The sequence below is a fragment of the Staurois parvus genome, unplaced genomic scaffold (genome assembly GCF_062004578.1).
Source record: "Staurois parvus isolate SC_StPar_1 unplaced genomic scaffold, SC_StPar_1.0 ptg000221l, whole genome shotgun sequence".
Taxonomy (NCBI): Eukaryota; Metazoa; Chordata; class Amphibia; order Anura; family Ranidae; genus Staurois; species Staurois parvus.
This window is the reverse complement of record NW_028318017.1, coordinates 3641236-3659672: the sequence shown is the minus strand read 5'-3', so window position 1 is coordinate 3659672 and position 18437 is coordinate 3641236. Positions and strand designations below refer to the sequence as shown.

Here is an 18437-nt window from a genome sequence, read left to right as displayed (position 1 = left end):
TTTTTTTTTTTTGTGAGCTTTTATTCTACCGATGATATTTTTTCTCACTTTCTTGATTTAGAGTGGAGATCCAATTGATATAGAATTTGATATTAAAGCAGAAGAAGAAGAGGCGTATGTGAGGGATGATCAGCAGTCTATGGAGGAGGATGGAATAACGGGGACATTTATAGAGGAGGACACTCCTACAGAGATCAGCACAGGTGGGTCATGAACACTAAATCCATTCCTCCACCCATACTGCTCACTGATTGGTCCAGAGTAGGGCAGGGACTGGGTGATATCAGCCTGTAATCCCCTGGTCACTTTCCTGAGCTGTGTTCCCTGTCCTGTATTCCTGGATTTCTCTCGGATAATCTTCCTTCTCTGTGCTGCAGACTCAATTTATGTATCTAGACTGGATTTATGGAGATTCTGGGGTTCAGCTGGCAGCAAAATGTTGATTTTCACCATAGACGTTACTACACCTAGGCACCTGGGGTGTGAGTCTTGTATCTTTGTCCACATGCCCGGGTCTAGTAAGATCTCTGACAGAACAATTCTCTCAGGGTTACTTGCTCTTTTATCTGTGGGATATGTCTGTATAGTCTCAGACCCAAGTCACTGAGTGCAGTCTCAGGAGATGGGAGGCAGCGGTGTGGGACCTCTGCAACTTGTCTACAGTAAACATTTAAGCTTCCACTGATCGCTGAATACAAATATAATTCCTGACCTTTACGCTATATACCCTGTTTTGTACATTACATATTCCGGACCCCTGCACTATATACTCTATGTTGTACATTATATACTCCTGACCCCTGCACTATATACTCTATGTTGTACATTACATACTCTTGACCCCTGCACTATATACTCTATGTTGTACATTACATACTCCTGACCCCTGTACTGTATACGCTATATTGTACATTACATACTCCTGACCCCTGCACTTTATACTCTACATTGTACATTACATACTCCTGACCCCTGCACTGTATACGCTATATTGTACATTACATACTCCTGACCCCTGCACTGTATACACTATATTGTACATTACATACTCCTGACCCCTGCACTATATACTCTATGTTGTACATTACATACTCCTGACCCCTGCACTATATACATTATATTATACTGATACTATATAGTCCTAACTGTTGAATGTTATACAATATGTTGTACATTCCATAAGCCTGCCTTCTGTTCTCTACCCTCCCCCCACTGCTATATATAAACTATGACACAGGAAGACCCTGTCACTGTGAAGATGGAGGAGGATATGACACAGGATTCACCTTGAGGGTTAATGTGAGATTCTGGATGATCATTTCCAAACAGAGAAAGCTCGGTTTTCCCTGGATTCTGTTGTTCTAGATCAGAACTTTCAATCTTGTGTCCGGATTTTACCAGATGATGCAGCCTGTCCTGTGTATACAGGTGTGCGGGGTCCTGATTTATTGTATTTGTGTATTTCAGGTACTTGTATAGCAATGATAAACAATCCTCCTGCTAATGGAAGTGACCTGCACAATACAGCGGCTGACACTCACTGATACCTTAAACAGTCATCAATAATACAAACAACTATAGTGCAGCGCTCTAATCCCCCCACAAACCCCCCAACCAATAAATATACACAGTATATACCGTGCCACAAAAATATATAAATGGTATAAAATACCTCGTGACCAAATCTTAGTGCTCTATATACAGTGATAAATGCCACAACTTAGTGCTCTACATACTGTGAATAATGCAACAACTAAAAATCATGTGACAGCTATATGATGGATCAGAAGAACCCCTAATTAGGGTACTGAGTGATATAGTGAACCAACGGGATCAAACAGAACATAAATCCAGGACAATGTCCATAAACTTTGTGCTTCAAAAACCATGAAACATATAGTGATGAAGGTGGCTGTGAATGTGTCAGCACACTCGGATCCTCAAATGGCTAGATTGCCTCCTCACCTCCCTTCTGCGACCCAACGGGCCACTTGACTTTCAGGATCTCCCTGGATCCTACTCCAACTGTGGCAGGTGATTCTGGGACTTGTGGTTCATCTCCACATGAAAAACAGGCTTCACAGGAAGGTTTTCTGTTACAAATATCTCACACCCCACAGGGTGAGAGAAAAAACTTCCATAGTGTAGTAGGTGATAAGTATTTTATTTAAACCAAATAAAAATGCCCGCTCACATTAGAATCGTAACAGCAACAGCAGATCACTCATGTCTAAGTATACTGTCAGGAATGGACTCAGCAATGGTGGTGGGACTCACCTGCCTTGTGGGCTGCAGTACCAGGGCTGGCCAGTGGGTGCTCTCAGCAACCAGAAGCTCACTCCTGCAATTGGCCATCACCTGAAGCTGATTGCAGGAAGTGTATTAAAGGAATGGCCAGACCTGCAGTCAGGGCCTTGGTGTTCTGTTAGGGATCCGGGTATGACCAGAAATGTGTGGACTGACACAGGGAAGTAGCAGGCTTCAGGAACACAGGCGTAGTCAGGGCTGGAGAGGTGGAATGGTCAGGCACCCGTAAGGTACTGTCAGGCACCGCCCGGCGGGATCTCTAGTGACCCACAGACCAGGATTCCTCAGGGCACAGAGTCTAAGCCCCAGTCTGCCTTTTCACCAGAGCCCCTGATGGTGGGGATGGACTTGGCACAGGACTGAGACCAGGTCATGGCCCCTGAGTGCACCCAACTGTGGTAGAGGGGTCCGCCGAGGGTATGTACCGAGGAAAGCCTGATGTGCCTCTGTCCGCTGCCCAGCCTGACATGCCAGCCTCTGATGTCCAGCTAAACTGGCCAATAACTGGTTCCCAGCCTGCTCCTGGAGAACCTGTGTCCAGTAACCTGCCTTCCTGGGTTTTCCTACACACAGAGAAGTCTACCAGCAGGAAACCCAGCTAACCGGTTGACTCCGGCAGTAGGATATTCAGCCAGTTACCTGACCCAGGCGGTGGAACATTTTGCTCACTTAGGGCTGTTTGGAGCGTCCTGAGGCCGCTCCTTGAGGGGGGGGGGGTACTGTCAGGAATGAACTCAGCAATGGTGGTGGGATTCACCTGCCTTGTGGGCTGCAGTACCATGGCTGGCCAGCAGGTGCTCTCAGCAACCAGAAGCTCACTCCTGCAATCGGCCATCACCTGAAGCTGATTGCAGGAAGTGTATTTAAGGAATGGCCAGACCTGCAGTCAGTGCCATGGTGTATGTTTCCCATGAGCCCCTGTACCTGGTATCCTGTGTTCCTGCCTAGTTGCTGACCCTGCTTTGATCCTGACCTCTGCTGACTGTCTCCTGTTGAACCACTGGCTTGCCTGACCATCCTTCTGCCTGATCCTCTGTACCGCGCTGCCTGTGAGTTACTGAACCCGGCTTGTGACCCTGACTATTCTCTGCCTGCTCCTCCGATACCTCACTGCCCGCACGTCGCTGACCTGGCCTGCCTGACTACGCCTGACGCTACCCAGACGATCCATCCATCCCACACGGATCCAGGCACTACTGTCCAAACCTGCCAGCCCCTTTACATCAGGCTTTCCCCTGGTACATACCCTCGGCGGACCCCTCTACCACAGTTGGGTGCACTCAGGGGCCGCGACCTGGTCTCAGTCCTGCGCCAAGTCCATCCCCACCATCAGGGGCTCTGGTGAAAAGGCAGACTGAGGCTTAGACTCCGTGCCCTGGGGAATCCTATTCTGTGGGTCACTAGAGATCCCGCCGGGCGGTGCCTGACAGTACCTTACGGCCCGCCTGACCATTCCACCTCTCCAGCCCTGACTACGCCTGTGTTCCTGAAGCCTGCTACTTCCCTGTGTCAGTCCACACATTTCTGGTCATACCCGGATTCCCTAACATATACTGCATGAAAAATTGGGGACTTTCAGGTTCCTCAAAATGGCATCTGTTGCCGGAAGTACGTCACAGTGCACCGGAAGCTGCATCACGGCGTACCTACACGTTACATCACCAACCTCGTGACTTCCTCGGGGTATCGCTATCGGTGCGCAGCTCACTCCTTTTATACCACTCTGTTCCCAATCTCTACGGTAACCGTTTCTCCTCCCAGCACTAATAATGCTGGCGGCCATGTTACCGGAGCCCAGTATCGCTATTATATACCCACGCTGACAACCTCAATGCACCAAATGCCAGAGAATAAATAAAACATAGGTGCAGCACAGCATCTCAGTGACAAACCTTGAAATCTCCCCATAACACCCACCCTGACAAAGAAACAATGCTTTAATGGATAAATAAATAAAAATACGAAGAGGGGCAATACTTAAAAACAAAGGGGAACAGGCAACAGGCCTGTTGGGGACACAGGGGGAGTCCAAAACGAAAGTTAGCAATGAGGCACGCCCCCTTGACATGGGCCGTGCTCTCGAGAGCGCAGCCTTTGTCTGTCGGTGTCAGCAAGCACGGGAACTTAAGTGGAGAGGTGTGAACCTCACTGTGGGGAACTATCTTCCTCTATCCAGCTGAGGTGGATGGGGGAAGATAAGTGACAGAGGTGACGGGAGTCGCACCTCTTATCCTGGGTGGCCTGGCTTCAAAGGGCAACGACAGGATGAGAGGTGGATGGGGGGGATGAAGGTGGGCCATGGGGGGAGCGGGCAGCATCTGTCACACCGTGACAGTTATATCCAGTTATATTCTGTGTATCCAAGAAAGAATTCAGGACTTTACCACAGCAATCCACTGAGCTGGCCACAACCAACTCTTGAGGGAGTCTATTCCACATTTTCACAGCTCTCACTGTGAAGAAACCTTTCCGTGTTTGAAGATTACATTTCTTTTCCTCCAGAGGTAAAGAGTGCCCCCTTGTCCTCTGTGATGACCTCAGGGGGGATAGCTCTACACTGAGTTCACTATATGAACCACTGATGTATTTATACATGGATATCATATCCCCCCTTATGTATTATACATGGTGATCATATTCCCCCTTATGTATTATACATGGAGATCATATCCCCCCTTATGTATTATACATGGAGATCATATCCCCCCTTATGTATTATACATGGAGATCATATCCCCCTTATGTATTATACATGGAGATCATATCCCCCCTTATGTATTATACATGGAGATCATATCCCCCCTTATGTATTATACATGGTGATCATATCCCCCCTTATGTATTATACATGGTGATCATATCCCCCTTATGTATTATACATGGAGATCATATCCCCCCTTATGTATTATACATGGAGATCATATCCCCCCTTATGTATTATATATGGAGATCGTATCCCCCCTTATGTATTATATATGGAGATCGTATCCCCCCTTATGTATTATACATGGAGATCGTATCCCCCTTATGTATTATACATGGAGATCATATCCCCCCTTATGTATTATACATGGTGATCATATCCCCCCTTATGTATTATACATGGAGATCATATCCCCCCCTTATGTATTATACATGGTGATCATATCCCCCTTATGTATTATACATGGAGATCATATCCCCCTTATGTATTATACATGGAGATCATATCCCCCCTTATGTATTATATATGGAGATCGTATCCCCCCTTATGTATTATATATGGAGATCGTATCCCCCCTTATGTATTATACATGGAGATCGTATCCCCCTTATGTATTATACATGGAGATCATATCCCCCCTTATGTATTATACATGGTGATCATATCCCCCCTTATGTATTATACATGGAGATCATATCCCCCCCTTATGTATTATACATGGTGATCATATCCCCCTTATGTATTATACATGGAGATCATATCCCCCTTATGTATTATACATGGAGATCATATCCCCCCTTATGTATTATACATGGAGATCATATCCTTCCTTATGTATTATACATGGTGATCATATCCCCCCTTATGTATTATACATGGAGATCATATCCCCCCTTATGTATTATACATGGAGATCATATCCCCCCTTATGTATTATACATGGAGATCATATCCCCCTCTTATGTATTATACATGGAGATCATATCCCCCCCTTATGTATTATACATGGTGATCATATCCCCCTTATGTATTATACATGGAGATCATATCCCCCCTTATGTATTATACATGGTGATCATATCCCCCCTTATGTATTATATATGGAGATCGTATCCCCCCTTATGTATTATACATGGAGATCGTATCCCCCTTATGTATTATACATGGAGATCATATCCCCCCTTATGTATTATACATGGTGATCATATCCCCCCTTATGTATTATACATGGAGATCATATCCCCCTTATGTATTATACATGGAGATCATATCCCCCTTATGTATTATACATGGAGATCATATCCCCCCTTATGTATTATACATGGTGATCATACCCCCCCTATGTATTATACATGGAGATCATATCCCCCCTTATGTATTATACATGGTGATCTTATCCCCCCTTATGTATTATACATGGAGATCATATCCCCCCCTTATGTATTATACATGGTGATCATATCCCCCCTATGTATTATACATGGAGATCATATCCCCCCTTATGTATTATACATGGTGATCTTATCCCCCCTTATGTATTATACATGGAGATCATATCCCCCCCTTATGTATTATACATGGAGATCATATCCCCCCTTATGTATTATACATGGAGATCATATCCCCCCTTATGTATTATACATGGAGATCATATCCTTCCTTATGTATTATACATGGTGATCATATCCCCCCTTATGTATTATACATGGAGATCATATCCCCCCTTATGTATTATACATGGAGATCATATCCCCCCTTATGTATTATACATGGTGATCTTATCCCCCCTTATGTATTATACATGGAGATCATATCCCCCTTATGTATTATACATGGTGATCTTATCCCCCCTTATGTATTATACATGGAGATCATATCCCCCCCTTATGTATTATACATGGTGATCATATCCCCCTTATGTATTATACATGGAGATCATATCCCCCCTTATGTATTATACATGGAGATCATATCCCCCCTTATGTATTATACATGGTGATCATATCCCCCCTTAATCTCCTCAGTAGAGCATAAATTCAGTTCCTCTAATCTTTCCTCATAGCTGATCTCCTCCATGCCTCGTATCAGTTTGGTTGCCCTTCTCTGTACTTTCTCCAGTTCCCCAATGCTCTTTATGTGAATTGGAGTCCAAAACTGAACTGTATATTCCAGATGAGGTCTTACTAATGATTTGTACCGGGGGGAGGGGGAATGATATCTCTCACTCTGGAGTCTATACCTCTCCTAATACAAGAGAGGATTTTGCTCGCTTTAGAACCCGCAGCTTGGCATTGCTGCCATGATTAAGCTTGTGATCTACCAGAACCCGCAGATCCTGTGCATGAAACAGAACAGTCAGCAGAGTGCTGAGGCAGATATGTCAGGGGTGACCACTAAGGTATATGTGCCATTGCCTCTAGTAACCATAACGGATGCAACAGAGGTGTCCCTGGAGACCTCTCAGGAGCCCAGACAGGTGAGGGTGTTTCTCGCAGATATTCTGGTAATGGGCTAAGACTGTGCAAGTCAGGAATGCTGAGGATGATGGTGAAAAATGTATTACTGTTAATGTTGATGGTGAAAGTGGGATATCTCCCATAACAACCAGAGGCAGTGCTACAGACCTATCCCTGGAAACCTCTCAAGGGCTTTGGGTGTCAAAGCCAGCAGTTGTCCAGAATAGCTTTGACACTGCTCTGGTGGAACAGAATGGGTAATCCACTCAAATGGTAGACCACATATTATCTGATGTGATTAAAAATGACTTGTGCAAGTTGTCTACTGCCAATCCACTCCGTCCGCCTGGGTCTCCTTGGGCAGATGGATTGGAGACTGGAGCACAGACAGTATAGACTGGGATAGTCTGGCCATAAAATTTTTAGTGTGATTGAAGGAAGGTTCCATGTGTGACAGTGGGGTGCACATGACAGTTGATGTGCCATATGGAGGGTTCACAGAGGAGGGCTCCTATTGGGGTGTTAGGAGAACCCCTATCCAGAAGCTGGGATTGGGCTTTGCAGCAGGGCACTGCAACTAAAGTCTAAAAAAGCCAAGTGAACAGGTAAAACTAGACAACACAGTCAAAGGGGCTGGTAAGAAGAGCGGTGTTGCTGCAGACAAGGGAGCTAGGTGGCTTGGTATTTTGGTTTGACTGTTGATGAAAGAACGCCTACATGGGCAACTGATTGTCATAGATCCAACCCACACGCCCACAGCGACTAGCTAACTGAGGCGTGCACGTGCAGCCGTGACTTGGGGTAAAGAAGGAATAAGGGGGACTTACTTTGAATATATATGTATATAAGATCGGCCGTGATATACTTTCACAGCCCGCACTACCTCTGGCCACCACTAGAGGGAGACTCCACTCCAATCCAGCTGGCCAACCGCACACAGGCAGATACAAATCTAATATACAATCTGTTGCACTCTAAGGGTTGAGGAGCAGCCTAGCAATCGGCACAACCTCCTAGGATTCCTCCAGTTATCCTACAAGCTAGAACCCCGGTGTTAATCACTCTTCCACTGTCCACACACCCCCTCACCAGACACACCACACTCGGTAGCTTTCCACCACCCAACAGTTTTATCCACAGACTGGCCTGCTGGGTCACCACACACACACAGATCTCCATCTGGCAGATCTATTACCTTTACAATCTGCATGCAATCTGCCAACATGCAATGCAATTGCATACAGATAGGTAATGAACTTGACGAAGCATATAAAGACACTGAAATACGATACAATCCAATCTCCGGAGATATGAGCCCGAGCTTAAGTACCCAGAAGTCACTTATTAATTTATGATTTAATATCCCAAAAGTGGGCAGTGCATAAAATATGTACAAAGTATAAAAAGTTACAGAAAATACAAGAAATACCAGAAGACACACAATTGGCTATTGACTATAAAATAAAAGGGAATAAAAAAAGAAATAAAACTTTTACCAAGAGTTATCCTGCGACTGGAGCAAGTCAGAGAAAGTCTGCAATCTGCCAGACAATAGAACTGGCTCCGTACGAATCACACCGTCCATATCCCAGGTCCTCAATTTATGGGAATATGGATGTAGGCTGGACATTAGTCCTTGGCCAATCAACTCTGGGGGGTGTTCCTTTACCAGCCAACTGGACGTCCTGGGTACTGAAATGCCCAAAGTCAATTGGACCAGGAACGGTTTGAATCACCAAGTCAGGGATTGAATTCTGACACCAGCGCATCAGTCCGATCGTGACAGTACCAATCACTGTTCAGCTGTCACAATCCGGCGCCATATAACCGTTTTCTGCATTTCTCTAGGATTCTACATAGGCTACAAATACAGTTCTACATGCAGATGTAGCCTACAGTGTGTCCAATCAGAAGGAAGTATTTTAATCTCTCTGCAACTAATATTTTAGCTTTTATGAGAGATGAAATATATTCCTTTGATCTGTGTATATACGTCAAAGCTCCCAGACACATAGGAACCACCTCCGGTCTCCCACTGTGTCATGAAGCCAAACCATCTAGAGCCTTTTCCTTCCAGATTTCCAGAAGGTGACAAATCTTATTGGCATTCAGGTGTCACCTCCAGTCTAGAGCATGCTCTGTCCCTTCAGATACTAATTGGTGACCATATGTCTCTGACTTAATTCTGTACACATCTTATATTATTATAACATGGACTGAAGCTAAACCTACATTGCCATATTTCTACAGATCACATCTCAGCTACTCAAACCTTACATTTATGTCACATCACACTTACATTTACGTTACACTGATGCCCAAGTGAATTTTCAATTTTAATTAATAAAAGTGGGATGCTATGCCCTAAAATACAGTTTAGACCGGCACAACTCATTAAAAAAACACCTACCACATAAGTATAATCTCCCCAATACCACAAAACATAATATGTATTCTTTGGTTACAACCATTTTCTATAAGCTGGACATAATATATATCTGTTTTGATATTATCCTCAAACTTTCGACTCAGAAAGTGATAATGAGAGAAGAGTCAATAACCCAATGATGGTGGTCTTCAGGATCAATCCCGTCTTAATTTTGGTTGTTCTCCCCCCATCCTCACTCTCTGGCCTCTGGTGGGGCTCAGCCCCGCTGTTCTTCATGACTAAATCATGGAGTAAATAAGGAAGTGCACTACTTCTTGTGTTGGGAAGATGGCGATGAGTGATAGAGGGGGTGGGGACCCTCGTCCTATAATCCCCTCATCACTGTCCCTCCTATAAAAGACAGTTCTGGTTGTTTCCTCACTCTCTGACTAAGGTCCATGAATAAAGAAATGACCTGGTAGGAGATCAGAGGAGCTTTTCCTAGTTCCCTTGAGGGTGGAATTGTAAGCTCCTCAGAGACCAAGCTGCCTGATGTGGGTGGAGTCCTGGTTTGGGGGAACCAATCAGCTCCTGTCTAGTAATCCTCTTTGTCTTTGTATTTTAGTCCATGGCCGGGAGATGAGGAAAACCTCCGAGGATTGTCTCACTTTGTCTCCAGACTGGAAAGTAGAAGATGAGGACATCACACCGTATAGTCCAGGAGAAAACCCGGCTCACTCCAATGTCCATCCGGCACCACACAGTGTAGATGGACCATCGGATTCCTCGTATCCTGAGGACCCTCAGACTGTGCGGGACCGGGCCGGCCTTCTAACAGGGAAGAGCTTCTCCTGTACTGAGTGTGGGAAGGGTTCCAGTTCTAAATGCTATCTTAATGAGCACAAAAAATCTCACACAGTAGAGAAGCCGTATTCCTGTCTTGAGTGCGGGAAATGTTTTTCACAGAAGTCAAGTTTGTCTAGACATCAGAAATTACATACGGGAGAGGAGACGTATTCCTGTTCTGAGTGCGGGAAATGTTTTTCATTGAAGTCCAATCTTTACAGACATCAAAGATCTCACAAGGGGGAGAAGCCACTTTCCTGTTCTGAGTGTGGAAAATGTTTTTCAGATAAGGCCAATCTTTATAATCATCACAGATTGCACACAGGAGAGAGGCCTTATTTGTGTTCCGAGTGCGGGAAATGTTTTGTGCAAAAAACAGATCTTGTCAAACATCGGAGGTCTCACACAGGAGAAAAGCCATATTCCTGTCCTGAGTGCGGGAAATGTTTTTCAGATAAGTCCAATCTTTATATTCATCGGAGATTGCACACGGGAGAGAAGCCCCATTCCTGTTCTGAGTGCGGGAAAGGTTTTGTAAAAAAATCAGATCTCGTCAAGCATCAAAGGTCTCACACTGGGGAAAAGCCATTTTCGTGTTCTGAGTGTGGGAAATTTTTTTCATTGAAGTCCAGTCTGTACACACATCAGAGATTGCACAAGGCGAAGAAGCTACTCTCCTGTCCTGAGTGAGGGAATTGTTCTTCACTGAAGTCCTGTCTTCCTGTACATCAGGGGTCCCACACAACCCTGGAGGTGTATTAGTGCCTTGAGTGCGGGAAATGTCTTCTAGATGAATGTTGCTGGACATCCCAGCTCTCATGTGGGGAAGAAGCACACCCTGATATACACCTCAGATATACTCCATGGCTGATCTTCATCATGGAAGAAACAGTTCATAAGGAGATCAGAGGTCCCCAAAGACATGGCTGAAGTGTGGGACTGGGTTGGTCATTGATAGCAGGAGAAGAATAAAAACGGAGTCATGAGCTTTCATTGGTGGAGTACATTTTGTGGTGGAAGATTTCACAAACACTTAGAGGTTTATGTTTAAAAAAATAGGTTGATTAAATATGATGTAAACAAATATAGATGGTGCCACAGAGAAATTATTAATTCACAATTGAGAAAAAAATATAAATACTGTATATTCAATTCTTCCAGCTGCAAAATCCGCTCTATACCAGAAGGTGTACGAATAATAAACAATTTGCACTAGTGAAAAAGGAAAAATAGATTATCACACACTAGTTGTCATAAAAAAGAAAGACATTGTCCCATATATAAAAAAAGTCCAAAAAAATATATATATAATTCTTCAATAATATGATTGGTGAGAAAAGAATATTTTCAATCGAAATCCACCACCAAATAAAATGAATAAACTCACCAGTAGCTTTGGTCCCATGGCGGTATGTAAACAGAGATTGCACCATGCAGGTGAGGCATCATCACGAATGTCAGATCGAGGGCAGTAATTCTAGCACTAGACCTCCTGTGTAAATATAAATTGGTGACCTGTAAAGGCTTTTAAATTGTTCCCTATCAATATTAAAAATGTACATAGTTTGTTGCCGTTAAACTGGCATGCACAATTTTAAAGCATGTCATGTTTGGTATCCATTTATTTGGCATAACATCTTCTTTTATATTTTATCAAACAATTTGGCATTATATTGTGTTTTCGTGCATTAAAATTTCAAAAAAATGAGTGTTTGAAAAATTGCTGCGTAGTTGTGACTTAAAAAATTTCAACACCCACCATTTTATTCTCTAGGTCCTCTGCTTTAAAAAAAATATATAATGCTTGGGGTTCAAAGTAATTTTCTAGCAGAAAAAACATGTTTTTTCGTGTAAAAGAAAGGTGTCAGAAAAGGCTTGTTCTTCAAGTGGTTAGAAGAGTGTGACAGAAGCTTCTAATGTTGACAATAAAATGGCAGGATAGTAGAAGCCCCCCAAATGAGCCCTTTTTTGGAAAGTAGGCACTCCAAGGTATTTGCTAAGGGGCATGGTGAGTATTTTGCAGATCTCATTTGTTGCCTCGTTTTTGGAAAATGAAGAAAGAAAAAGAAAACATGTTTTTTCTTTTCTTTTGCAAAACCCTGTTATAGCAATGATATCTGCAAAGTACTCATCATACTTCTTATCCAAATTCTTGGGGTGTCTACTTTCCAAAAAGGGGTTATTTTTGGGGTGTTTGTACTATGCTGGCATTTTAGGTCCTCCAAAACTGTGATAGGTAGTGAGGAAGAGACATGAGGAAATAATGCTCTTTGAAAGCCTGAAGGTTTTCATTGGATTTTGGGGGCCTGTACTTGTCTAGACTGCCAAATAGCTTCTTGCATGTGATATTCCCATACTCAGCAGTAGTAGCAGAATGTGTTTTGCAGTGTTATTCCACATATATCCATGGCATGAGTGAACCATATATAATTTAAGTGACAACTCTGTGTTAATAAAAATTGTCATTTTCGAAACAAAAATGTAGCAAAAAATAAAATATTCCATGGACTCCGCATGCCTCTTCCATGGACTCAACGTTCCATTTGGGGGTGTTTGTACTGATATGGCATTTTAGCACCTGAAGAAATATGATCGGCAGTCAGCAAGTAAAAGCAGTGTAAATTCCAATATATATATATATATATATATATATATATATATATACACATACCATAGTTTGTAGGTGCTCCAACGTTTATACAAAACAATTAAAATACACTTATTTTGATTTTTTTTTATAACAGACATATAGCAGAATACATTTTGTGGAGTTATTTCGAGGGGACAGCAAATTTACATGTTATACAAGCTGTACACTGACAACGTCACATTGTAGCAACGTGTCATTTCTTCAGTGTTGTCACATGAAAAGATAGAATCAAACATTTACAAAAATGTGAGGGGGGACTCGCTTCTGGGAGATATTGTATATATAACGATTGAAATACTATTTATGCACATAGAGGAAAAGACAATATATATATATATATATAAACCAAATAATTGGCATACTTAACTACTTATTGATTATAGATATGGCAGCACACATACAATATTTCTGTAATAAAGACAATAACACACTTAATATATAACAATATATAACATTAACAACCTGTGTTAATATTCAGAAATCCTTACTAGCAATGGGATATTATGTTAGGATAAAATGTTTTACAGATCCATTGTGTTACAATTTAAAATCATAGAGTCACGGTATGGGAGCCTGCCAATTATTAATCCCCTTATTAATGCCTTGTATCATATGCCCTCAGTGTCCTGCTCTGTATTGTTCCAATTGTACCCTGTGTCACTAGGCCAAATGGCCAAATCAAATTACTCTGGGCCCCCTCCCTCCCGGCCAGCTGGCTGGGAGCTCTCTGCACACCTCCCAACTTGCTTTTCATCTATGCAGACATCATCCCTGCCCCCCAGGATGTCCCTATCACCGGCCTGATTCTCCCTGGGGTGTAGTGTTCCCTTCCCCCTCCCGGTTGCCAAGGCGACCGGGGAGCGTCCTGCAGCAGTTTAAGAGGTGGATGCTGGGAGCTCCTATTCATTCCGGTGTGTAGTCTGCAAAGGATCTCAAGCTTCGGCGAGACCTTTGGGACTAGACTCTGCAAGTCTACTCCCCAGCCTCACGGAGACCCCACAGGAGGGAAGAGACAACCAGAGAAAGCCTACCTGCGATTGCGAGACCCCACAGAAGGGGGAGAGACTATCCCAGCCTGCCTGCTTTTTGCCAGAGACCCCACAGAAGGTGGAGAGACTACCACAGCCCATCTGCCAGAGTCAGAGGCCACCCGCCTGATCCGGACTCCACAGGTACCTGCGTTCTGCTTCTACCCCTGGGAGACCAGGCACCCTGTTGGATCTGTGAGTACCCGCTTCCCCACTGTGTTACCTGAACTGTTGCGGTGGTGACCCCTCGCACCTCTCTCCTGTGTCGGACTACCCCTGTTACAGAGACACCCCCTTGGCTCTCCTAGTGGACTATGGGTGGGGCCCCCTCGTTACCATTTAGTGGCAAATCCACCCTCTCTGCCACCCCCCGTATTGAAGGACTGCCGTCTGTCTCAATAAAGCTTTGTGCGTCTGTCATCCACTCTGTGAGTTCTGGCCTGCCTTTCCTCCGTCACATACTGGTTGGCAGCGGTGGGATCAGGACACTGAGGAGATGGCAGACAGCGAAACCCAGCGGATGCGGGAACAAACCCGGCCCAGCGAATACAGGAAGTGGACTGTGGTATGTCTGCAGGAGAGGGCTGAGGAGCTGGCCCTTTCCTGGAGGGGCCTAGCCAAAGAGGATCTGATCACCACCATTGAGGAGGCGGACCCCCAAGACGCCCCAGGAAAAAGCAGATCAACCCCACCCTCCCAGCACGCAAGGATCCAGGGCCCAAGAGCCCCTGGCTTACTCGGGTGGAGGAAGAGATGGCCCTCTTGGGGTCAGACGCCACAGCAGAGGACAAGCGAGAGGCTATCCGGAGGGGCATGAAAGAGAGAGCCAAGGGAGCCACTGTGACCTAAGCTGCCTGTCCAGGGCTGCGGGATACCCCCCTCCCCTGGTCAGCTGCAAGGACTTTAAACCCTTCAACGAAGCCGCCGGAGATGTAGAGGGGTTCTTTCAGAACTTTGAGCAGCACTGCCAGCTCATGGAGGTGCCAAGCATGGATTGGATACGGCACCTCATGGGTCTGTTAGAAGGGGGTGCAGCTGCAGCCTACCGCACTCTGGACTATGTGGATGGCCAGGATTACGCCTGGGTCAAATAGACTGTGTTGGAATATTAAGCGGTGACACCAGAAGTGCACCGGGCGCACTTCCGTGATCTTCCCTGCCATGCGGAACCGTCCTATAGGATGTATGCGCACAAGATGTCGCACTCCTGTCGGAGGTGGCTAGAGGGGGAACAGGCCCGCACCGCAGAAGAAATCATTCAAGCATTTCTGAAGGAGCAATTCTACAACCAATGCCCGGTGGAGGTGCGCAGATGGGTAAGAGAGAAAGCCCCTACCACCCTTGCAAAGGCCGCTGCCCTGGCTGATGAGATCCTGGCCATCAAGCCACACTGGAAATGGCAGGCCCCTGAGCTGTCAAGGGCCCTGCCCCCCGCCACCTCTGCCAAAACGGGCCCCCCACCTACCACTGCCAATCCCGCAGGGCCACCCCCCAGAGCCCGGTTTGCAGGGCCCCCCATGGAGCGCCGCTGCTACGGATGCAACCAGCCTGGGCACCTCCAAGCCAACTGCCCCACCTCTCAGACCAAAAGAACCACTGCCCCCGCCTCCCAGCGAATGGATGAGCCCCCCAGACGCCAACCCACCCTTGGGGGTTTACAGTGTCCACCCCCCCGGGGCTACATACTCCACCCATAAACCTGCAGGCCGTGCGAGTAGATGGGAAACCCGCCACCGGTTTTCGGGATACAGGGGCCTTCCTGACCATCGCTGATCCCCGAGTGATCCGGAAGGAAGCCATCCAACCCGGGCCTGGATTTGCCATTGAGCTGGCGGGAGGAGCCAGAGATCACATCCCCAGGGCATCCGTGCGCCTCGACTATGGGTTCGGGGAGCAACAGTGCCAAATCGGCGTCATGGGTGGCCTCCCGGCGGATGTCCTACTCGGCAATGACCTAGGGGAGCTACGATGCCAGTACGTCGGGGCGGTGACCCGGCGCCAAGCAGGTCGAGGTCCTCCTCCAGCAGAAGCCACCACGGGACCTTTCCCCAGCATGGACTCGGTGAGTGAACCCCTACCTGACGCAGACCTTCCCCTGACCTGGGATCGGGAGACCTTTAAGCGGGAGGTAGCCACAGATCCAACCTTGGCTAAGTTTAGGACCCAGGCCGCCGCAGGGCGGCAGGAGTGGGATTGGGGCCAGCTTTGGTGGGAGCAGGGGTTGTTCCGCACAGTAGGCCCAAGCCACCCGGGTCAACCCTCTGCTAGCCCCACACAACTGATAGTGCCCAGACGGTTCCGGTTCCCGCTACTCCAGATAGCACACGACATTCCAGTAGCTGGCCACCTGGGTAAGAGGAAAACGGGGCTGCGGCTGACCCAAGCCTTCTACTGGCCAGGTATCACCCAGAACGTAGCCCACTTCTGCCAGACCTGTGACATCTGTCAGAGGAGGGGATGCCCAGGGGACCACCCCAATGCCCCGCTCCGCCCCTTACCCACCATTGACGAGCCCTTTCAGCAGGTAGCTGTAGACATCCTGGGGCCCCTGGCCCGGCCCAGTAAGGCCGGCAAGCGGTACATCCTCACGGTAGTGGATTACGCCACCCGCTCCCCCGAGGCTGTCCCCCTGTCCAGCATCTCCACCCCCAAAGTAGCCGAGGCCTTTGTCACCGTTTTCCCCCGGGTGGGTTTCCCAGATGAGATCCTGACGAACCAGGGTACCCAGTTCATGTCCAAAGTGGTCCAATCCCTCTGGCGCACGTGCGGGGTACGGGCGATCCGGACCACTCCCTATCACCTCCAAACCAATGGCCTCTGCGAGCACTTCAATGGCACACTGAAGAGCATGCTGAGGTCCTTCGTTGATGGGGAGGTGGACTGGGAGAAGCTCCTTCCACACCTGCTGTTTGCATATCGGGAGGTACCTCAAGAGTCAACGGGGTTCTCCCCCTTCGAACTCCTGTACGGGCAGAAAGTCCGCGGTCCCCTATCCCTGCTCCGGGAACATTGGGAAGGGCAGATAGAGAACACAGGTACCCCCATCATTCCCTACGTTCTCAAGCTATGGGAAAGGCTGACCCGCCTGGCCACCATGGCCCACAGCCACCTCCAGGCAGCCCAGACACGTCAGAAGGTCTGGTACGACCGCAAGGCACGCGGCCACGAGTTCACTGAAGGGCAGCAGGTGCTCAAGATCGTCCCCAACCCCCAGAACAAACTCCAGCACATCTGGGAAGGACCCTACAAGGTCCTCCGCAAGATAGACGAGACTAGTTATGTCATTGGTCTCGACTCCCGCAACCACCAACAGCGCACAGTCCACATCAACATGTTGAAAGAGTACCATGACCGGGCTCTGCCAGTGCTCGCTGTCTGCCCCGCCTCCACGGGCGGAGCAGACGAGGGAGCCCTGCCCGATCTCCTACAAGCCACCTTTCATGGGTCGTGGACCAGCTACTGGAGGGCTGCCAAGAGTTCGCGTGTGCTTACCTAGATGACATAGCTATCTTCTGTGACACATGGGAGGAGCATCTGGCCCACGTGGGGGCCATCCTAGACCGCGTCTGCAGGGCCGGGCTGACAGTGAGACCAGACAAGTGCCAGTTGGGAATGGCGGAGGTACAGTACCTCGGGCACCGAGTAGGGGGGGGACACTGAAACCTGAGCCAGCCAAGGTTCAGGCCATTTATGACTGGCCCACTCCCCAGACCAAGAAGCAAGTGATGGCATTCCTCGGCACTGCCGGCTATTACCGTAAATTTGTACCTAATTTCAGCTCCATGGCCCAGCCCCTGACCGACCTGACCCGGAAGAACAGTCCCCGGATGGTGACCTGGACCTCGGCCTGTGAATCCGCCTTCCGTGCCCTCAAATCCGTCCTGGCGAGCAACCCCGTCCTGGCAGCCCCTGACCACAACAGATGCTTCCTCGTGCAGACAGACGCCTCTACCTATGGCCTAGGGGCTGTCCTCAGCCAAGTCGAGGCTGGGGAGGAACACCCTCACATGGCTGAACTGGGTGTCCGGGGACAATTGGTGCCTCCTTAGGTGGAGCCTGGCCCTCCAGCCCTACAACT

The 18437-nt window shown here is 47.2% G+C and overlaps 2 protein-coding genes across 2 annotated transcripts in view; both read left to right on the top strand.

Moving 5' to 3' along the window:
* Positions 1-315, top strand: part of LOC149460810 (uncharacterized) — a 94741-nt gene extending 94426 nt beyond the window's left edge. The window contains exon 7 of the mRNA XM_089679253.1: positions 62-315. Coding sequence (XP_089535379.1) covers positions 62-214 — 153 coding nt within the window. The 3' untranslated portion in view covers positions 215-315. The remainder of the gene's footprint in view (positions 1-61) is intronic.
* Positions 316-10440: 10125 nt separating this feature from the next.
* Positions 10441-18437, top strand: part of LOC149460809 (uncharacterized) — a 28892-nt gene continuing 20895 nt past the window's right edge. Inside the window, exon 1 of the mRNA XM_089679329.1 lies at positions 10441-11307. Within this exon, the coding sequence (XP_089535455.1) occupies positions 10475-11307 (833 nt within the window). The 5' untranslated portion in view covers positions 10441-10474. The remainder of the gene's footprint in view (positions 11308-18437) is intronic.